Source organism: Rhinoderma darwinii, chromosome 5 (genome assembly GCF_050947455.1).
Source record: "Rhinoderma darwinii isolate aRhiDar2 chromosome 5, aRhiDar2.hap1, whole genome shotgun sequence".
In the NCBI taxonomy this organism is placed as follows: Eukaryota; Metazoa; Chordata; class Amphibia; order Anura; family Rhinodermatidae; genus Rhinoderma; species Rhinoderma darwinii.
Genome location: NC_134691.1, coordinates 167,104,457 through 167,128,624, shown reverse-complemented (window position 1 = coordinate 167,128,624; position 24,168 = coordinate 167,104,457). Strand labels below are relative to the sequence as shown.

General features: G+C 40.6%; 1 protein-coding gene across 2 annotated transcripts in view; it reads left to right on the top strand.

The window, feature by feature from the left end:
* LOC142651717 (cadherin-6-like) overlaps positions 1–23,287 on the top strand; it is a 283,558-nt gene extending 260,271 nt beyond the window's left edge. For both annotated transcript variants that reach the window (XM_075826744.1, XM_075826745.1), the window contains 4 exons: positions 1,759–1,880; positions 6,574–6,691; positions 6,780–7,031; positions 21,556–23,287. In XM_075826744.1, the coding sequence (XP_075682859.1) occupies positions 1,759–1,880; positions 6,574–6,691; positions 6,780–7,031; positions 21,556–22,046 (983 nt within the window). In that variant the 3' untranslated portion in view covers positions 22,047–23,287. The remainder of the gene's footprint in view (positions 1–1,758; positions 1,881–6,573; positions 6,692–6,779; positions 7,032–21,555) is intronic.
* Positions 23,288–24,168: the final 881 nt, after the last annotated feature.

Sequence of the window (24,168 nt, the reverse complement as noted above, 5' to 3'; positions counted from 1 at the left end):
GCTGGGGATTCCATTTTAGGAGTAGCCCCGGACATCACTGTCCATTTATGGATAGTGATGCCGGTGGCTTCTCCAGGAGGGGAATCCCCAGCCAGAACAGTGTCTGGCCACCGGGGATTCCACTCCCACAGGGATCTACAGTGGCGCTATCTGCAGGGGGTTGCTATCTACAGGCAGGGGGTGCCATCTACTGGGGGGGTTGGTGCTATCTACAGGGGGGGTCAGAGGGAGCCCCTGAAGCCACTGTCCATATTCGGGATGCACGATGCATCGAAACTTCGATACTGTTTTGATGCCGTGCACCCTCAAACGATTCGATACCCTTATTTCATGTATTTTGATACTAAGCAATGCGGCCGCACAGCTTAACATTGTAACACATGAATGTATAAGAGCAGGGCTGCGGCTGTGTAATACAGCAATTGCCCCGCTCCTGAGTCCTGAAAAGTGCATTCTGTCAGCATGAGGTGATGCGACCAGCGCTGCACTAATGAGCGGCGGCACTGCCAAACACCCCCATGTTCTGAACAGCCATGTGCCTGAACCACCACTCATTAGTGCAGAGCCGGCCACATCACCTCATGCTCACCACGCGCGCACTTGTTGTCAGGAGCGGGTCAACAGCTGTATTACACACAAAACCTCTCATCTCCGCCGCTAGTCCCTTGAACGCTGCGATCTTACCTGCAAACGCTGATGCTGCTGCAGAATCAACTGTAGCCTCTGGTGCCGATGTGGCCGACACGATGCAGGACCTGTGAGTGACGTCACAGATCTGCACTGCCAGAAGCTGGGCGTTCTGAAGAGAAGTGGATGATACTTCTCTTCAGAGCGCCCAGCTAGTAAAAGTATTAAAAACGCCCCGATGTACGCACATAATACACGCCCACTTGGACTTTTACTTTAACACACCCACTTGGACTTTTGCAAGCCTCATTTGCATAACTACAAAAATGGTCATAACTTGGCCAAAAATGCTCGTTTTTTAAAAATAAAAACGTTACTGTAATCTACATTGCAGCGCCTATCTGCTGCAATAGCAGATAGGGGTTGCAAAATCTGGTGACAGAGCCTCTTTAAATAGAGGTGATAGAAACTACAACTCCTCCCGTGAAAAACAAGCCTTCACACCACTCCATTGACGGAAAAATGTTTAAAAAAAATTGTGGTTTAATGGAAGGCAGGGAGTAAATAACAATTTTTTTTTAATGAAATCAGATAAAAAGGTTTTTCTTTTTTTTCCAGGAACAGTGCCCTTTTTTAGTCTTCTACAACGCCTTTAAACTTGTCATGACCAACAGTTTAACTAAATTTTGTATTAATTTGCCTCAGTGGTTTATTTTTCCTTCCACTCGACACTGCTTTTTAAAAAATCCATTTGCAATATATATGGCCAGTGTTACTACCGATCAACACATGCAAAATCAGGGAATGCGTGTCTTATGTTCGCTTTTAATAGGGCTGTATTTGCCAGTTTTAGGGCGCATGTATTCTCTTCCATTCATTTTTATAAGAAGTGTCATGCTACATTTACTAAATGGCTACAATTTTCTGCTTGAGAAGGTGGCTGGAAAATTGGCGATACACAGCTTGTGTTCTTCTAATTAGGCTTTTGATTGTCAGATCCAAAGACTCATAGACACAGGGAAAAAAAAAAGCTGTTTCCAAAAATTAAGCATTTAACAGCTGCCTTCTGATCTCTGCACAATTCAGCCGTCCACAGCCACTTTATCCAGTTCTCTTATCATTTTATTACAGGTAATCCTAAAGAAAGTAGCCGCGTTCCTGTGTTTATTAAGGTTTTGGATGTGAATGACAATGCCCCAGAGTTTGCCATGCTGTACGAGATCTTTGTTTGTGAAAATGCTAAGGCAGAACAGGTGTGTATAATAGCTCCACTTTCAGCTCATTTGCATTTAAAATAGTAAAGACGGAGCAATGTTCTTGTATTGATGGCATTTTGGAAGTGGGAATGGTCATCAGCCTCATTGTGTCCATAAATTAACAATGTGTCTATCTCACTGGCAAACTAAAGTGACATAAAATGATTTTTTTCACTACTTCATTAGCACTGTGCACACAGTGTATCATCTTGTATATGTGAATCAGATATACTGTATGCCAAGACTCTTAAACTGTGCACCCGTGAAATAGTTTTTTTCCATATGACCTCCAAGTATGTTCTAACTCGATAACTTGTTATAAAAAGTCATTAAAGGGATTATACGAAGTTGGAAAAAAAGGGTCTCCTTTTTTTCCTGAAGAGCACTGCCACTCTTGTGCATGGGCTGCGTCTGGTATTACAGTTCAGTTTCATTAAATGAGTATAGTCATCTCAGACATTTACAGTGCATTCGGAAAGTATTCAGACCCTTTCACTTTTTTCACGTTTTGTTATGTTGCGGCCTTATACTAAAATAAAATGTAAAAAAATCAAGTTTTCCCTCATCATTCTGCACTCAATATCCCATAATGACAAAGTGAAAACAGAGTTTTAGAAATTTTTGCACATTTTTCAAAAATGAAAAACTCAAATTTCGCATGGACATAAGTATTCAGACCCTTTGCTATGACACATGAAATTTAGCTCTGGAGGCCTTTCATTTATTTAGATCAACTTTAAAGTGTCTCTACACCTTGATTGGAGTCCACCTGTGGTAAATTCATTTGATTGGATATGATTTGGAAAGACACACCCCTGTTTATATAAGGTCTCACAGCTGACAATGCATATCAGAGCAAAACCCAAGCCATTAGGAGGAAATAACTGCCTGTAGAGCTCTGAGACAGGATTGTGTAGAGGCACAGATCTGGAGAAGGGTGCAAAACAAATTCTGCTGCACTGAAAGTTCCCAAGAGCCAAGTGGCCTCCATATTTCTTAAATGGAAGAAGTTTGGAACAACCAGGACTCTTCCTAGAGCTAGCTGCCCCACCAAACTAGGTAATCGGGGGACAAGGGCCTTATTAAGAGAGGTGACCAAGAACCCAATGGTCACTCTGACTGAGCTCCAAAGATCCTGTGTGCAGATGGTAGAAACATCCAGAAGATCAAACATAACTGCAGCACTCCACCAATCTGGCCTTTATGGTAGAGTGGCCAGAAAGAAGCCTCTCCTCAGTAAAAGACACATGAAAGCCCGCCTGGAGTTTGCAAAAAAGCACCTAGAGGACTCCCAGACTGTGAGAAACAATTTTCTGCGGTCTGATGAAACCAAGATTGAACTTTTTGGCCTCAATTCTAAGTATCATGTCTGGAGGAAACCAATCACTGTTCATCACCTGCCCAATGCCATCCCTATAGTGAAGCATGGTGGTGGCAGCATCATTCTGTGGGGTGTTTTTCAGCAGATGGGACAGGGAGACTGGTCAGGGTTGACCGAAAGATGAATTGAGCAAAGTACAGGGATATTCTTAATGAAAACCTGATCCAGAGGGTTCTGGACCTCAGACTGGGCCGAAGATTTGCCTTCCAATAAGACAATGACACTAAGCACACAGCCAAGACAACACCGGAATGGCTTAGGGACAACTATGTGAATGTCCTTGAGTGGCCCAGCCAGTGCCCTGACTTGAACCCAATCGAACATCTCTGGAGAGACCTGAAAATGTCTGTCCACCGATAGTCCCCATCCAACCTGACAGAGCTTGAGAGGATCTGCAGAGAAGAATGGCAGAAAATCCCCAAATCCAGGTGTGCAAACCTTGTGGTATCATACCCAAGAAGACTGGAGGCCGTTATCACTGCCAAAGGTTCTTCAACTAAGTACTGAGTAAAGGGTCTGAAAGCTTATGTCAATGCAAGATTTTAGTTTTTCCTTTTCAATAAATTAGCAAAGAACTAACATTCTGTTTTCACTTTGTCATTATGTGGTATTGAGTACAGAATGATGGGGAAAAACTTGAATTTTATTTTACTTTAGCACAAGGCCTTAACATAACAAAATGTGAAAAAATGTAAGGGTCTGAAGATTTTCCAAATACATTGTACAAATGTCTGATAGATGTGAGTATCAGGTCAAGGACCCGCACCGATTTCAGTCCCCTGACCCCATCTTCCCTGGTGAGATGGCCATTGGTGGTCGGGGTTCCAGAAACAGCCGAATATGCTAAACTATGCTGTTTCAATAATTCCCATAGAAGTGAATTGGGAGTTCCAGAAACAGCGTAGCACAGAGAGCTATGTTGCTTCCATAACTCCAAAGTTACAAAAACAGCATTGCTTGCTGTGCTACGCCGATTCTATAACTCCCATTAACTTCTATGGGAGTTACAGAAGCTGCGTAACTCAGTGAGCTCGGCTGTTTCCATACTCCCAGCCACCTTGCCAATGAGTCTCCACCTAGATGTGATGTCCAGCAGCCATCTCAACAGACAGGGATGGGATTAGGGGACCCCCAGTCTCAAAATAAATGCGAGTCACAGAACTGAGACCCGGATGTATCAGATATCTATGGAATATCCTATGGTTGAGAATATCCCTTTAATGTGGTGAAATTGCCAGACATAGCCCATGAACAATAGTGACGCTATTGCTGAGAAAAAAAACAATAAATCAGTTTAGATAGATCTGAGATAGATAGATAGATAGATAGATAGATAGATAGATAGATAGATAGATAGATAGATAGATAGATAGATAGATAGATAGACAGACAGACAGACAGACAGACAGACAGACAGACAGACAGATAGACAGACAGACAGATGGCTAGAACATCACCAACTGTCAGTCATTATGGGGTAGCACCACACTGGAATTTCTATTTTGTTGCAAGGCTATGTGAATAACTATAATTTATTCTATATTACAGTTTAGGTCAATGACCAATAATAAAATTTGCCATGGTACCTAAATATCAGACTTTTTTATCTAGTTATATGTATACTACTACAAAGCTTCTTTCTCATTCTAGTATAACACTTACGTCCTTTATTCCGTCACACAAAGTCTAATTTGCATACATTTGTGTTGCTAGTTACAGACCAGCCACCTGCCATGTTTATTCTATTATTCCTTTTACATTGTTATACTTACGGCTGAGTAATCACAAGTCAAGTGCGCTTGGTAAATTAAGTGGTAAATTAGTAGCGTGCACAAAACATGTTGTGCACCACAGGAGATTTACAATAAGGTTCATATGTAATGCTAACATATGGTACATTAGGCAACAACTAAGCTATATTTACTGAATAGTGTATCTTCACATATTTGTAAACGACCAGAATGTCTAATAAAGAACCTATAGTTTGTAGAGGTAGAGAAAACATTTTTCACAGGGCTTTTGCCTGCAGCGCTCAATGGCCGCGGGTGAAAAACGCAGCGAAAAACACAGCAAACGGCATGCAGGCAGATCAAAATCTGCCTCAAAATTCCAAACGGAATTTTGAGGCATCATTTTCAGCCTGCAAAAAACTCTGTGTGAACATACCCTAAAAGGAAGGAAAGACTGATGCATCTCATTTGTCCACTCCTGTGTTTAGCTTAAAAAAAAACAGCCAAAAACTGCATAAAATCTGTGTGTGTGATTCTGGCCTAAAAAAAAGTGTTAATATTTATTATCTGGCTGTTCTATGTTAATTTGTACGAAAAAAAAAAAAAAAGATAGATAGTAAATTCAGCGAATAAGATGAAACAATTTTATATATATTTTTTTTAAAATAACAACAACATATACCACTCACTATACAGCCTGAGCCGTCAATATAGTGATAGAGATTGTATAGTTTGATTACATTTATGTAATTATAAGATATTATTATTATTATTATTATTATTATTATATAGCAATGAGTTTTATTTCATACACTTTCTGATTGTCACATAGCAGGTATTTTAGTCTCGGACATGCGGGACCTGTAGTACTAAGAGGCTTACTAGTAGCCAATCCCTTACAAGTGCCTAACTAGCTTGTCAGATCTACAACGGGTGCCCTGGGTGATTTTAATTAGTTCAATGCTGGATCCTACCATCTCCAGGTATATATGTAGGCTTAGTCCCAGTTCTGGGTGTATGTGCAGCGTAAGTCCCCACCTTACAGAGGTCGCCTTGTCGTGGCAGGTGGGCTAACACTCTTTGATCAAAATGTGCACTAAGAACCTCCCTATTATAAATAGATTTAGCTTTAGTGCATATTTATTTATATTTAGTGGCTTAGGTGGCATTAGTGTTCGCAGTGTGCTGTCGCCATTCTTTTTCTGCTGTATATTTGCAGTTACAGGTGTTCTTGCACCTGCATACATATTTTATATCATTTAGTTGGAATGTGCTGTTCAAATTTTTGTTGTGTATGTGATCCATATATATATATATATTTATTTATTTATTTATTTATTTATTTATATTCACATAATCTTCCGGGGTGTTTGTCATAGTTTAAAGGGGTTCAGCACCAGTATAACTGAAATAAGAGTAGAACAATTGGTCTAATATCTTAATATTGTATCACAAGTCCTCTAAAATCCGTGCATGGGTAGTTGAATGGTAAAAGATCACTATAGTGTTACTCTATTATTAATTGTCCCAGAGAACCCCCTGTTCTTGATAACCGCCTATGCCATTGCTTTCCTTACAGATAATACACACTGTAAGTGCAATTGATAAAGATGATTCTTATAGTGGACTTCAGTTTTCATATGCACTAGCTAATCCAGCGGCCCACGGTACAAACTTTACCGTCAAAGACAACAGAGGTAACGAAATATATGCGTCTGTTTATGTTTCTGTGTGTGTTTGTATAAAGTTTTCTAATTTTCTCATTTTATTCACTTTGGATTTCAGATAACACAGCCGGCGTCTACACACGAAGGAATGGATATAGCCGCCACGAGATGAATACATACTTACTACCTGTGATCATTTCAGATTATACATTTCCTGTACAGAGTAGCACTGGCACTCTGACTATCCGTGTTTGTGCCTGTGACCACAAGGGTAACATGCAGTCCTGCACTGCTGAAGCTCTAAGCCACCCCACCGGATTGAGCACAGGAGCCCTGATTGCCATTCTCCTCTGTATTATTATATTGCTAGGTAAGTAAGAATAGTAAATACATACATAATATATATAGTGTCTGCAGTTCCTATATCGTTCAGTGATGGCAGGTTGTGTTGATCCGGTGTCGCTATCTTTTGTCGCTTTCAGAATATTTATATATAATACATAAAAAGTCAAAATACTGATTATTCAAGGTCAAGTGAATTACAAGGCAAAACAGGTCATCATATAATGTTCCTTATGTCAGTCACCACTAGAGATTGCAACAGGCTTTCTCCAAAAAATATATATTCTTCTTTCTGGATATTGTGTGTTTAGGTGTGTAGTGTAGTGTCTATAAAATGTGTATATGAAGTAAACTTGAACTGATAGAATTTTAGTGACACCGGAGTAAACTCTCCTCCTACCTGCCATGGACTCATCTCTTGTGTAGCCTTCATCCATTCTAATGTAAGGCAATAAGTGTTTCTTCTGAAGTGTAAGTTCATGTGACAGATAATAATACGTATTGTGAGAGCGGAGCAGCACTCATTGTCTTGTGAAATGTTTATTGACTATGGGTAGGTGGAAAGCTCTCAACCTCACCAGTGATTACTGAAGTGTGCATCCTACAGTTGACTGTTCCTGTGGCTTTTTGTACAGCCGCCTGTCAGTCATAAAGTCTTTCCAGCAAACAGAAATGTTATTTACAAATATTTTCAGGTTATTTACAAATAGAGATGTTTGAGCGAAACATATAAATGTAAACATGTTACAAATGTTTATTTATGAACAAATCTCTGCCCATAATTCTTAGAACATAATATTTTAGATTTCATTTGTGTTACATTACTGTGATTCATATACAGTGCTATGAAAAATTGGCCCAGAAAACAGAAACAGCACCACCTTGTCTATCAACTGTTTGGTATTTTAGCTCAGCACTGATCTGCAATACCAGAAACAGCCTGTGGACTTTTTCTAAACAAAATTTTTTTTCCTATACAACCCCTTTAAATTACTATCTGTATTAACTTTAGCTGCAATAATCGACATCAGATGCTAAGTGCACAACCTTAAAGGAACAGGATCAATGTGGCTTTATTTTCCTAGGATTATACAACCAGCAGAGCAAATCCAGTGTTGGTGAATTGTTCCATACAGTGATTTTCTGCTGCACTTTTAGTTTCTGTCCAGTGTGCCCAGGCCTTTCTTGCATTTCCTTTGCTGTTATTAATGGCCTCTGCACATTACTTACTTTTCTTTCACAGACCAGATCGGGCCATGTGATTGGTAGATTAGATGCTGAGTTGTGGATGGGCCTTTGATCTGCCAGTCACTTGCTCCTGATCTAGGTTTTGACAGGGAAGAGCTATAAATAATATGTGCTGGCTGTCAAAAGGAGAAAAGAAAATCAAAGAGCTGATCACCTCTTTATATGAATGGACAGGACAAGAAATGACAGTGCAAAGCACAAAGTCTTTTAAATATTAAAATCCACCAGCCCATAAAGAGAGGAGCGCCTGGCATTTGGACTATCCTATAACAGGAGGCAACTAATAGTTCCAAAGTTTCAAGTGCTAGCATACTTTACTGCAGCCACCGCAGCACCACATTCTCCTGCACCAGTTCTCCAAATAAGCTGGGTAGGATTGAGAGGTTTTAGCCATTAACTATTTATTTGATTACCTGTTCTGTAGAAAACCCATTCCATAGGGATGTACAAAGGAGGGATTCATATAAGTCCTTATTCTCAATAAGGCACATGATCTAATTCAACTTTTTAAGATACATACCTACAAGTGTAAATTTCAATGGAGGTGAATTAACATGAATGTATATTGAAGTATGGCAGACAGGAGTATCTATGGAAAATCTGTGCTTTCAGGGGAAATACAGGCAAACTCCATGCAGATGTTTACCTGGCAAGAAATAGATCATGATAGATGTACCTCCAATAGTCCTCTTCTGCAGCCTTGTAATATGCTACATTATAGTTTACATCTATGTTAAGAATCATATGGAATATTATCTACATAGCCACCTAGGTTCAATGCACAGTGATATTTCTACTGTTATGTGAATCCCCAATGAACTACTGAGGCCCCACTCTGAATACAGAAATGTATTTATGGACAAGTATCATAGCTGTAACATCTGACTTATTTATAAATCTAAGTCTGGCAATTCAAGGCATGATTCAAGACCATGTGCTGCTAGAAATGGAAAGTATTAAAGAAACAATAGACATAGAAGATACCCAAAAAATAAAAATAAAATCTGTCTCATATTACAATCAAAACAACCTAAATATATTTTCTAAAAGCATCCCAGGAGATCAGCCATTTTCTTCCTTCTCACAACCCTGTGTCTGACTGTAAGACAACCGGCGGCAGTAGGAGCCGAGCCTCTTTGCTCTGTTTGCAATAGGAGATAAATAATATTAAAGCAACACTTCAGTCTCAGGACAACATAAATATGGTATATATGGAGTAATAATACCTGGTGCCCTCCAGTTGTGCCCCTCTGCTGTGGATCTGCCGTTTTAGGGTCCCCTCTGTTCTGTCTCATAATGGCCGCAGCGCTTCTTAGACTATGAGTCTGAGATACTCCCACCGTTCTCGGATTGGCCGGAGCTCACGAGAGCAGCCCCGTCCAATCCCTGAACAGAGGGAGTGTCTTAGACTCAGTCCAAGAAACGATGCAGCCATGTTGAGACAACACAGAGGGGATCCTAAAAAAGCAGATCTACAGCAGAGGGGGGCAACTGGAGGTCACCAGGCAATTTTACTCCATAATCCCCATCACAGAGGGTCGCTTTAAGTCCGTCCCTGCCCCAACTTCATCCCTGGGTCAAAAATATAAGTGATCAGAAATAAATTAACCCCTGCGTTCTCTGCAAGAGTTCCACAAAATTCATTGCTTTATTAATAATTAGAAGATCCTACAGACTGACAAACACTGTTTATTAGAATCATTAGTTTCTAGGTTTAGTGTCCCTTTAATAGTTAAAGAGGCTCTGTCACCAGATTTTGCAACCCCTATCTCCTATTGCAGCAGATCGGCGCTGCAATGTAGATAAGAGTAACGTTTTTTTTTTTTTTTTTAAAAATAAGCATTTTTGGCCAAGTTATGACCATTTTTATATTTATGCAAATGAGGCTTTCTAAAGTACAACTGGGCGTGTTTAAAGTTAAAGTACAACTGGGCGTGTATTATCTGTGTACATCTGGGCGTTTTTACTTCTTTTACTAGCTGGGCGTTGTGAATGGGAGTGTATGATGCTGACGAATCAGCATCATCCACTTCTCTTCACAACGCCCAGCTTCTGGCAGTGCACAGACACACAGCGTGTTCTCGAGAGATCACGCCGTGACGTCACTCACTTCCTGCCCCAGGTCCTGCATCGTGTCAGACGAGCGAGGACACATCGGCACCAGAGGCTACAGTTGATTCTGCAGCAGCATCAGCGTTTGCAGGTAAGTAGCTACATCGACTTACCTGCAAACGCCGATGCTGCTGCAGAATCAAATGTAGCCTCTGGTGCCGATGTGTCCTCGCTCGTCTGACACGATGCAGGGCCTGGGGCAGGAAGTGACGTCACAGCGTGATCTCTCGAGAACACGCTGTGTGTCTGTGTACTGCCAGAAGCTGGGTGGTAACGAAGAGAAGTGGATGATGCTGATTCGTCAGCATCATACACTTCTATTCACAACGCCCAGCTAGTAAAAGAAGTAAAAACGCCCAGATGTACATACAAAATACACGCCCAGTTGTACTTTAACTTTAAACACGCCCAGTTGTACTTTAGAAAGCCTCATTTGCATAAATATAAAAATGGTCATAACTTGGCCAAAAATGCTCGTTTTAAAAAAAAAACGTTACTCTTATCTCCATTGCAGCGCCGATCTGCTGCAATAGGAGATAGGGGTTGCAAAATCTGGTGACAGAGCCTCTTTAAATATAGCCCACGTGTGACTATAGTACATCATGTCGGTGTCCCAAGAGACTCTTACAGGTTTGAGACGGGCAGTTGTCTCCCCATCTGACTCTCTCAGCGAGACATCCGCTCATGTAGGTAACAATCAGAGCAGAACAATAAGGATTACATAGCTATGCTACAGTTTCATGCAGTAAGACTTGTCACGGAATTCCATTGAGAAGCTCTAAATAATCATAGCCTGCAATAACTCAGCGAGTGTGTAAATCATCTACAAATAAACCGAAAGTCAGCCTCCGAAACAAAACAAAAGTGCCACCGCTGTACATAATTACATTATTATTAGGGAGAAGCGAGACCTTTCCCTTGTGTTTACCGCTGTCACAAAAGGACAATAAAAATGCCTTTCCTGTATTAATACATCTCTTATATTTTGAGAAATGACTATGTTAGTGGGGAATAATGTACTATTAATTAAATAGTCTAAATTCAAAAGCACCATAAAATTATCTCCCAAGAAGCCATTTATTTGCACTAGCAGGAAGGAAGAGCAATTCATTTCCTCGGTTTAAGACTTAATTGCTATAACAGCTTCATGATTATTTTGGCTTTAACAATTGTACAGGTAATGCGTTTTTCTCATAGAAGGTTTACTTGCAAAATATAAAATAGTTTAATTTAATCGTCTTCAAAGGAACTTTTAGTGTGTTGATAAAATTATTACAGGTTTGGAACCAAAACTTTCTTTCATGTTGTTCTTTGCCCTTTCCATTTGAACTAGTACGTCGGCACTTTATTTGCCAGCTGCGATAGACGTTCCCATTATTTGTAACAGTTTTTGCTTTTTTTTTGCATTTTGAACATAAACTCTGGAGTGGGACACATTAATATGAAATACAAAGGCAGAGGCACAATTGTTCACAGTGACATGTTTCTCTATGCTTCAGCTGGTGATTTTACAGCATGCATATATTGATTTTATTAGGCAGTATTTCTATCACATCTTTTTTTCTGCTTTGTTTCAGAGGATACCATGGCATATGCAGTAGTGAAGTTTATAAAATAGAAGATACAAATAGCATATATTAGAATTCTGACATGTCTCTTCATTTGCTGGTAGACTTCGCACACATCCCTCGGGTTCTCAGACCCTTATTATTGTAATTGAAGCAGAAATCCCTCTCTGGGTGTACTAACTGTTAATTATGTTAGTGTGCGCCTGTGACGGCTGCAGAAAAAAAAATAAGCATTGGGGACAGTGTTGGGCAAACAGATACAAGGGCAATGGCGCTCTGCCAGCGCTGCTAATATTTTAATTTCAAAAACTCATTTCTCTGGTGAATTAATAGCAGAGCTGAATGGCATAAAACAAAATTTATACTGTGTAGCCAAGAAAACAGAGAATGCAAAGGAAGATGTCACATGCATTACTAAGTGCCATCTTTGTCTTAAGCAAGAGAGATTAGCTATTCTTCCCTGATAATAAAAAAACATAGGGACTTGGCACGAACTGCCAACCAGTTATACATAACGGTGGAACAATAGAGCTTTGTCCATGTGACATCCCTACTAATTCCTGCTCCAATAAAAAGAGCAGAGAGAGATGCAAATTAGGGTATGCAGCGCTTTCAAAGTGATTCGATTAAATAATTAGCATTGTTTAGCCACTCGATAGACGGGGGAAAAGGCTACTTGAATTCCAATTATTTTGTGAATGACTGTCGAGATAACATCAAGCACAGCCTATCAATGATCACTCTGGGAATGCTTACCGGGATGGACGTATGCAGTGATCTGTCCCAAATCACATTATCTGCTATATAATTGTCCGTCTTTTCCTACTTCTTCCATTGATAACATTATTTCTGAATCAGAACTGTGACATTTAACAGCAGGGTATGAGTTTTTACAGGCTTTACGCATGTAGATATGTTTAGACAAGATAAATTCAATGTAAAGATCCACATTAGAATAACTGTATATTATTCAACGTTTACTGGTCGGTATCTACTTCCCCATATAATTACTATATACAATATACTTCCATATTCCATACACATGTTAAGTGCTATAATAAGTATTGTTCATCTGTTCTACCCATTAATGGCCTGCATATAAAAGGATTGATTTCTGCAACACACACCTAATCATCTCGATAATAAAAGTCATGCATAGTCCTAAGCAGCCCTATAACATACTGCCATATATTGAATGATACAGGGAAGCCACAGAAGTATAAAGATGCAGGTCTTCAACTTAAATAGTTCTCTTACAGCATATAAAGTCATAGGCATAGAATTGCCATTTATAATATTATCGAAATACACTACTGATTGTGTTCTGATCATTATATGAAGAGAGTCGATGGCAATTATCCTCCCCTAGTTACCATAGTTAATACATATATAGTGAGAAGAAGTGGTGACTCTTGTCCATGGCCACATAAGATAATAATAAAAATAAGTAACACATGTTCACTGATATTACACTCTGTATATTCTCAAACTGAAACCCTTGCCAGGTAATGGTTTATATAAAATCTAGGGGATCATTATCAGAAAGACTGGAAAATAAATTGTATGTGGGTATATTCCCTGTGACTATAGACATAAAGATATTTTTTAACTATTTAACCATAAACAATTATCGTAAATAATAATCGTTATGTCTATGAGACTAACACATTTGGTTGTGGCCAATTGAAACTTTTCTTATTGGTTGGAACAATTATAAAGATTTTACTTGCTCGTTCATGATGCTACAATGAAATTAACCAGCTACGGAATGAGGAAGTGTAGAAATGCATCATTGATTATGTGCAACTATGCAACACTGGGAAAAAATGTTAACTAGTAAAAATATTCCCATCGTTGCAAATATCTTTCTATGTTGCCCTCTTTAAGGATCAGAGTTATGATATAAAACATACTTGAATGCTGACCAGATTTGAGGGCATGTCTGTATGTCAGTGACCACCCTTAAGCACTGTCAAATCATACCTGAAAGCTTCCACTGTACGGACATCTAGATACAGACATCTATGTATGGCCAAAATTCCTACCCGACTTGAAAAGGCTGTGACAACCCTGTCGTGTGCAGTGTAAAGAGCTGTTGCCTTTTCAACATTATAGTGTACTCATAAAGGATAGTCCCCCCTACATATCAAAAAGCATGTACTTTGGGTCAGATTTATCAAAGTCTTTATGGCAAATTTTTAGCAAAAGTATATTGAAAAGTATCGTTTTCAGGTCGAACGCCATATTTGTGAAGCACCTGCGCCACTTTTTTTTGACACATGCAACTGTGGGAAAAAGTGGGCAGAGCTTCAGACTCATTTGCTTATAATCTCTGCCACTTTTATTATTAGAAAAGTGGTGGAGAACAACGCCATCAACGTATACACTTCTAGCACTGGGCACCAGTTTTAGTAAATGTGCCCCATTGATTCTTTCTTTTACTTTTAGTTTTATTCTATTGTTGACACCTTACACAAGAACATATTGTCTAAATAATAATCCAGAGGCGTAGCTAGGTTCTCCAGCACCCGGGGCAAAGATTCAGTTTGGCGCCCCCCCCCCCCCCCAACCTCTTTCCCGACATCTCCTTCCCCCTCGCCGTGTTTGTTTTCTCTACCAATCGGCGTGTCATTTCTTTTTATGTAACGCGAGCATAAAATTATTTGTACATTTCACAAGCAATATGGTCCTATACACAACACCAGAACCAAGCTTGGTACATATATACAGCACCAGAACAAATACAGCTGTGCAACCCCTGCCGTATAGGTTTGTACGGCGTAAAACTACAGCTGCCAGCATAGCCCGAACAATGGTAAGGATATGCTGGGAGATGCCGTTTCACAAAAAATAAATCCTATCATAATCATCTCACTGCAGATCATACAGTGACTACAGTGCTGATTAGAGGCAGAATAAACATTTACATTAAGTGACTCACCGGTGACGTCTCAGATTCTAGTTCTTTTTCTCCACCCGGTCCAGACCTCTATGATGACTTCTCCCGGTCACAGACCATTTCTGCAGTTTGCCGCTCACATGTCTTCAGCTTCTCACTTTTCCAACATTTCTGCACCTATAAATAAATATAAAGTTATCATTATACCACACACTACGCCCCTAAATATAATAGTGACATACACTGCACCTCTAATTATAATAGCACCATACACCGTGTCCTACACACACACACTCTGCCCCCTGTAGATAGTGCCTGCCATAGAGCCCCTGTAGATAGTGCCCCCATATAGCCCACCCCTGTATATAGTGTCCCACAAATAACTCCCCCTATAGTGCTCTACAGATAGCCCACCCCTGTATATATCCCCCTGTAGATATAGCCCACCCCTGTATATAGAGCTCTACAGATAGCACAACCATGTATGTAGCCCCCCTGTAGATATAGCCCACCCCTGTATATAGTGCTCCACATATAGTCCACCCCTGTATAGTGTTTCACAGATAGCCCACCCCTGTATATAGCCCCCCCCCCTTGTACATATAGTCCACCGCTGTATATAGTGCTCCACTAGATAGTCCACCCCTGTATATAGTGCTCCACAGATAGCCCACCCCTGTATATACTATATACAAGGGTGGGCTATCTGTGGAGCACTACATACAGGGGTGGACTATATGTACAAGGGGGCTATATACAGGGGTGGGCTTTCTGTGGAGCACTATAGGGGAGCTATTTGTGGGATACTATATACAGGGGTGGGCTATATCTACAGGGGAACTATATACAGGGGTGGGCTATATCTACAGGGGGACCATATCTACAGGGGGACCATATCTACAGGGGGACCATATCTACAGGGGTGGGCTATACACAGGGGTGGGCTATACACAGGGGGGCTATATCTACAGAGGGGGGCTATATACAGGGGTGGGCTATACACAGGGGGCTATATCTACAGGGGTGGGCTATACATAGGGGGGCTATATACAGGGGTGGGCTATATACAGGGGGAATATATCTACAGGGGGGCTATATACTGGGGTGGGCTATCTATGGAGCACCATATACAGGGGTGGGCTATATCTACAGGGGGCTATATACTATATAGCCCACCCCTGTATATGGTGCTCTATAGACAGCCCACTCGAGTATATAGCTCCCCTGTAGATATAGTCCCCCTGTATATAGCCCCCCTGTAGATATAGTCCCCCTGTAGATATAGTCCCCCTGTATATAGCCCAGCAGATATAGTCCCCCTGTATATAGCCCAGCCCTGTAGATATAGTCCCCTGTATATAGCCCCCCTGTAGATATAGTCCCCCTGTATATAGCCCCCCTGTAGATATAGTCCCCCTGTATATAGCCCAGCCCTGTAGATATAGTCCCCCTGTATATAGCCCAGCCCTGTAGATATAGCCCCCCTGTAGATATAGCCCCCCTGTAGATATAGTCCCCCTGTATATAGCCCAGCCCTGTAGATATAGTCCCCCTGTATATAGCCCAGCCCTGTAGATATAGTCCCCCTGTATATAGCCCAGCCCTGTAGATATAGCCCCCCTGTAGATATAGTCCCCCTGTATATAGCCCAGCCCTGTAGATATAGCCCCCCTGTAGATATAGTCCCCCTGTATATAGCCCAGCCCTGTAGATATAGCCACCCTGTAGATATAGTCCCCCTGTATATAGCCCAGCCCTGTAGATATAGCCCCCCTGTAGATATAGTCCCCCTGTATATAGCCCAGCCCTGTAGATATAGTCCCCCCTGTATATAGCCCAGCCCTGTAGATATAGCCCCCCTGTAGATATAGTCCCCCTGTATATAGCCCAGCCCTGTAGATATAGTCCCCCTGTATATAGCCCACCCCCTGTAGATATAGTCCCCCTGTATATAGCCCACCCCCTGTAGATATAGTCCCCCTGTATATAGCCCACCCCCTGTAGATATAGTCCCCCTGTATATAGCCCAGCCCTGTAGATATAGTCCCCCTGTATATAGCCCAGCCCTGTAGATATAGTCCCCCTGTATATAGCCCACCCCCTGTAGATATAGTCCCCCTGTATATAGCCCACCCCCTGTAGATATAGTCCCCCTGTATATAGCCCACCCCCTGTAGATATAGTCCCCCTGTATATAGCCCAGCCCTGTAGATATAGTCCCCCTGTATATAGCCCACCCCCTGTAGATAGACACCCCCCTTAGATAAAGCCCCCCGCGAGTAGACAAAGTCTGCACACTTCTATTACAATTTTTTAAAAAAACGCTCCCACGCCGTCCGGCAGCCATGGAGACCTGCTCCCTTCTGCGCAGGTCTCCAGGGGGTTGAACGCGGCGTCTATGAAAGGTGCTGATTGGCTGGGCAGGATGACTTTCCCTGCCAGTCAGTCAGCGCCTTTCATCGACGGAAGCGTCACTGGTACAAAAGGTACCAGTCGCTTCATTCGTGGAGAGGCGCTGAATGGCCGGGCACGGAATGTGCCCGGTCATTCATTGCTTCTAATTGTACCTGTGTCCTTGCGACACAGGTACAATTATAGTGCAGGAGGAGGGGGCACTGGCGCCCCCCTCTGAACTGCGCCCGGGGCACATGCCCCGCTTCCCCCCCCTAGCTACGCCCCTGAATAATCAGAAACCACTAAAATCATATATTGGTCAAAATTGGAGAAACCAATTAAGAAATTCCGAAACTACTGATTTTATTAAAAGTTGGAAATATAACTTTTTTTTTGGCATGGTAGTGGTTTATATATTAAAATTTACATATAACACATTCCTTGTATTATGTATTAAAACAAATTTCGGGAAGAGAATAAATAAATGACCTCACTGGGAATCTCTCAAAAAATAGATATAGTCCCCCTGTATATAGCCCAGCAGATATAGTCCCCCTGTATATGTGCCCGGTCATTCATTGCTTCTAATTGTACCTGTGTCCTTGCGACACAGGTACAATTATAGTGCAGGAGGAGGGGGCACTGGCGCCCCCCTCTGAACTGCGCCCGGGGCACATGCCCCGCTTCCCCCCCCTAGCTATGCCCCTGAATAATCAGAAACCACTAAAATCATATATTGGTCAAAATTGGAGAAACCAATTAAGAAATTCCGAAACTACTGATTTTATTAAAAGTTGGAAATATAACTTTTTTTTTGGCATGGTAGTGGTTTATATATTAAAATTTACATATAACACATTCCTTGTATTATGTATTAAAACAAATTTCGGGAAGAGAATAAATAAATGACCTCACTGGGAATCTCTCAAAAAATAGATATAGTCCCCCTGTATATAGCCCAGCAGATATAGTCCCCCTGTATATGTGCCCGGTCATTCATTGCTTCTAATTGTACCTGTGTCCTTGCGACACAGGTACAATTATAGTGCAGGAGGAGGGGGCACTGGCGCCCCCCTCTGAACTGCGCCCGGGGCACATGCCCCGCTTCCCCCCCCTAGCTACGCCCCTGAATAATCAGAAACCACTAAAATCATATATTGGTCAAAATTGGAGAAACCAATTAAGAAATTCCGAAACTACTGATTTTATTAAAAGTTGGAAATATAACTTTTTTTTTGGCATGGTAGTGGTTTATATATTAAAATTTACATATAACACATTCCTTGTATTATGTATTAAAACAAATTTCGGGAAGAGAATAAATAAATGACCTCACTGGGAATCTCTCAAAAAATAGTTTTGTGCTTTGATCGCATCTAAATATATTTGTCTATATTTGAACCGCACAGGATACACCTCTATTACACTTTTCTTTATATTCTCCATGCTCATTTCTTTTGATTTACAGTAAGGGTTTATTTGAGTACATCTGTGTAATTATACGATAGTCTATTTTAAGTCTCTCGTACAGTTCCTTCAATCAACGTGCCTATTTAGGTATGGTAGGACGATTATGTTGCCTCACTCAGACCATTAGTCATTCTTATTTCCGTTCAGATAAAAGCAGCTGAAAATGCAGCTCGGTTTTTAAAATCTTGGCCAACTTCCTTCTCTTTAAATCTCCTTCTGAAATTTTTGATATGGAAAAAGAAGAATAAAGAGTGGTATATTAATTGGAAGCAGAGATAGAAGAACACTATGTATTTATACCAGTTGTTAGTGATGTAATGCCAACGTGCTAAATGTAGCACACAAGAAATAAAGTAAAGTAAAGTAAGAAATCTTCCTTCTGTGCTCAGCCACTTGCATTTTGTAAGACAGAGATTGGGTAATTGAGACTTATATATGAAGTACATGAACATTGTGCCGGTATCGCGACATAGGAGGGAGATGTACCAACAGGCATTCAGGAGAAAACTTAGCACTAGATTAATTTACAAGCTATACAATTGTGTCATTCACAGGATAAAATATAGTTCCAAATTGGTGTTGAACGTCAATTAAACAATTTTACAAATTTATGGGAAGCCAGCTAAAATATTGTAGCATGTTCAAGTAGTGATGAAATACTAGGACATATAGAAGGACACCTTTGCCTTTACCGGCAATACCATTTATTTTCATCTAGTTTACAGCATTGCATGGATTGCAACGACGTAGCTACTTTGAGTACCTGACCTTAGCGCTCTTCTCATCTTAAAGTGTTCTTTCTAATTTATAATGTACGTTTAATGTTTAGGTTCTTAGATTTTGACCAATATTATCTCTCTGCTAAATATTATTACCCTTATGACCACAGAAAGCTTCTCTGTCTAGTGATACATCCTTACGACAACTGATGCTGACATAATTGAGAAAGGACATGTGTTGCTATCACCAGGGAAAATGGGTTGAATACATATTTATTAAAATTGGTGACAATGCCCAACTTTGCAGCCATTTTTATTGCTCCTATGCATCGAAAATAAAAAAAATTAAACAATTTTGTAAATAGTCTTGAGCTCCTATGAAGACCTTTGTGTCTCCATGGTTACATACTACAAACAAACCCTGTTTAGTCTGAGCCTGTAGTCATGTGTCGCACTCTTCATTTGCGCCACCTTGCACCTTCAAACAGTAGAAGAGGGACAGATGGAAGGAAATAATGATTACCATACACCAGGGGGACCCAACTAATTTTAGTAAAGGTTCGCAATGCTGTTAGGTGAAGATCCGAGTAGAACAACAACAGTAAATATTTCAACGTGCTAACGTTATGCAAACTTTGTACACTAATGTGAGGCACATTGAGGTCATTAATGTGAGGTGTAGGATTACTAAACTGAGAAGCATAAAGCTGGGCTCTCATGTGCAGATGCACCACGGCCGAGGTACACCCGTGATGTCGCCAAAAGTTTTTAAAGTGACTGCAGGCAAAGTAACGTTCCTTGTTAATGACCTCTTGGTAAACTGACATGTGGCTGCATAACCACGTAACCATTAACAATGACATGGCTTTTACCTGCAGTCAGTTTAAAAATTCCACCAATCTACATGCCGACATTATTTCGGCCACAGCACAGGGGCACCTCGGCTGTTGTGCTTTTGCAACGTGAGAACCCAGACTTATGGTAAGTACCAATGTGCCTCACATTAGTCTTACTAATGTGGGATGCATTAGTTAGTCTTACAAATGTTGGTTAAAATGAGGCGCATGGGGTTCCTAATGGGAAGCACATGGAGTTACTAAATTAATTCCCCATGTACCTTATATTATAATAGTAAATAGCTCCATAGACTTTACATTAGTTAATCATCCTTGAGATGACAGTTAGGGCCAGAGAAGGAGAAAGTACTTCCTTCCTCTGCTGGATCATGTAATGGTGCTTCATTGCTGTTGCAGCAGAGGAAGGACGATCCCGCTCTATGTGACTAACAGATGAAGGATGGAAGGGAGTCGAGTGGAAGGGGAGGTAGAGAAAGAGAGGAGGGGCACAGGCACGGCAACAGCTTCATGTTCCCATCGTTTCTGTGCCTATATCCCTCTCTGCCCTGGCTGGCGGTAAAAATAATATTATTAAGAAAAAACAATACAGGATTACTAATGTAAGGAAAATAGGGTTACGTACTTAGTATTTCCTTGTGCCTCACATTAGTAACCCTACTGCGCCTCACTTTACACCTAATCCCCACTTCACACAATCCCCATACCTTCAAATGAAGCAGTTTATAGACACTTCTCAAAAACACCTCTCCACCAACATCCCTTACCCTCTTTGAACATAGATGCCACTTTTGACAGGCATGCTCATGGGCTAACCTAAACCCTTTATTATTATCTACTAGCTCCTGGGTCTTAGACTTCCTTCAGATGGGAATTCTCGGCTTCACACTCCCTGAAACCCAATGGCTCCAGATTTGGAAAACCACTGCCCCATGTTCCATAACCATGCTAATGTTAGAATCCTCAAATAAGATACTATGGGGCTCATACCTAATACCGGTCCGCATTGCCCATGCCATCCCTGACTGCCCCTCAACTTGTTTTTGAAGTTGTGCCTCCCTTAGAGACATGTTACACACTTGTGCATTTACAGTTGCCATGTAGTGAAGTTCCATGAGGTAACCCAAATGCACTCTACAGTAGTTTGACTTTGCAGCAACTTGATCATTAGGTTTGTTCCTGACACAATAACCCCAAAGAATTGTATAAATGTCTACATGCTTACATTTCAAACCTGTATATCTATCATGCATATACATAATCTAAATGCCTTTTACTTTTGTTGCAGTGACAGTGGTGTTGTTTGCTGCTCTAAGACGACAGAGGAAGAAAGAGCCATTGATAGTATCTAAAGAAGATATACGAGATAACATTGTGAGTTACAATGATGAAGGTGGTGGAGAGGAAGACACTCAGGCTTTTGATATTGGTACCTTGAGGAACCCAGAAGCCATAGAGGACAACAAACTGCGCAGGGATATTGTTCCAGAAACGCTGTTTTTCCCACGTCGAACTCCAGCAGCCAGAGATAACACTGATGTCAGAGATTTCATTAACCAAAGGTTGAAGGAAAACGATCTTGATCCAACAGCACCTCCCTATGACTCCTTAGCCACTTACGCATATGAAGGAAACGGTTCAGTGGCGGAGTCTCTCAGCTCTTTGGAATCTGTTACTACAGATGGAGACCAGGACTATGACTACCTAAGTGACTGGGGGCCACGTTTTAAAAAACTAGCTGATATGTACAGTGGAGCAGACAGTGACAAAGACTCCTAATATATTGCCTTTTTTTGATTTCCAATTTTGGAAGAGAAAACAGCATTTAAAAATGAGGAGTAGCTATGTCCATGGCTCTCTCTATGGGCCATCTGCTCATCCAATTGTTTAATATTTTAAAATTGTGCAGACTTAATGTCGGAAACTTTTTATAGTACAATTTATGAGCTTCCAAGAGGCATTTTTTCATTTGTTGCTTTGCTTTTTTATATTATCACATTTTAGTCAGCCCTTTTTACCTAAGCAGTCTTATAAACACTATGGGAGGGTGGGGAGCAATATTTGTACACGGTCTACTCGCATAAATATACCTACTGTTTTCATTGCCATAGACAGTCACATGTTCTTTTGTGCACCAATTGCCCTTATACCCACTGAATGTTATATTGTTATGATGTGGGAATTTAAAAATATAAATATTACAGGTTAGGCTATATGGCTTTAGATCCACCGCCTTGCCTTTGTACACAAAGGATATGTTTGACTATATTATACAAAAAAGCAAATGAAATGAAAGTGGATCTGATATTGAAAGCTTTTTTTTACCTTGTTATAGTAGGACGTATTATAGCACTCATCAATTTTGCAAGCATCACTTTTGACATTTTGGTGTCTCCTGGTTTGAAAAAGAAGACACGTGGACTTTTTCACATTCTGATATTTCCATAACTAAACCACTGAAGAATAAAAAAAAAGAAAAAAAAAGGATTTTTTTCCCCCCTTACCGTCTGCGAGAAGACAATACCAGCTGTCAAGTGTAAAACTTTGTGAAGTACAAAAATAGGTTGACATTGTCTCTGTTCTGAACATCACGGAAAGTGTTTAGTAGAATTCTTTACAAGTGTAACAAGATTCCCATAACTTCAGGAAGTTTCATATTAAAATGCAAGAATAGGCAAGAACATTATCTACCTTCTTATTGTTTTAGGTGCGTTAGCAGTAGAGGTTCCGTAAAAAGAAGCTTAACACTATACATGCTGTAATTTGTATACACCAAAAATACGAAATATTCTTGTTGTATAATATGATGTGCTCAAAAATGAAACCTCTTGGGGAGGCATCTTGTCAGGAATGTTTCAAGGACTGGGATGTAAGCAGTTTATATTACCGTAACGCAGACCATGTTATCTACTCATCAGTGTTAATTTCAAATACTTGGTATGATTTCAGTGTAATATTTTTGTTTAATTTAAATAATTATAAAGCCGTTGTTTTTATATAAATTGTGTGTTTACTTGAAATCGGGGAGCCATCCGAAATAGGTATTTATAGCAAAGTATTGTACAGGGGGTTTAATACCTAGAATTATCTGTTTCCAGTGATAATTATTGTTGAGTTATATAAGATCCATTAACAGGGAACCCAACAGGACACTGATCGCTGCTACAAACGTTTCTGTGGATCATGTATAGCAATGATTCTTAACCAGGGCTCCTTGGCCAGGGCTGCCCGAGAAGACAGCAGCAGCAAGAGATGTCATATTTACAGCAAGGATGGGAAACTCTGTCTGCCAACTCATCCTGCTCATGTATATGGGTATAGGCAAAGCAGTAAATAAATCTCGGACAAAATATTAAACTATGGAATTTTTAACACTTCTCCCCACCAAGCTTCTTTGAGGTAAGTGGGGGTAGAGATTCCCTGTGAGTAAGACTTTTTTTCAGCAGTTTCCCCATGGCATACTGATAAAGTGTGAATTCATATTAAAAGGCCACATAATCTAAAATACAAATGCCACATTCACCTGTGTGCATGATAATTTGCACATCTCTATTCACTATAAGGCATCATAATGCACATGGCCGTATTACAGCTTTGTTTTGTACAGTACATAGTCATAATAGGAAACCCATAGAGGTGCATGTGGCTGTACTGTACTTCCATATGCCTCTGATTTCACATGGAGGCATATGGAATCTGACAGAAAACAAATTGTGGTATGTATCCATCATGTGCCATATTATGGAGGTATTCTCTCCTAGAATCATTGCTCTTAGGGCAGAATATCTCGCACATATGGCATCTCACAGAGCATTATATGCCTACACACAGGCTCTGAGAGCCCCTGTACAGCCTCCACCACACAGCTTTGCTATTTTCATGAGGACTTAGACCAGTGGTC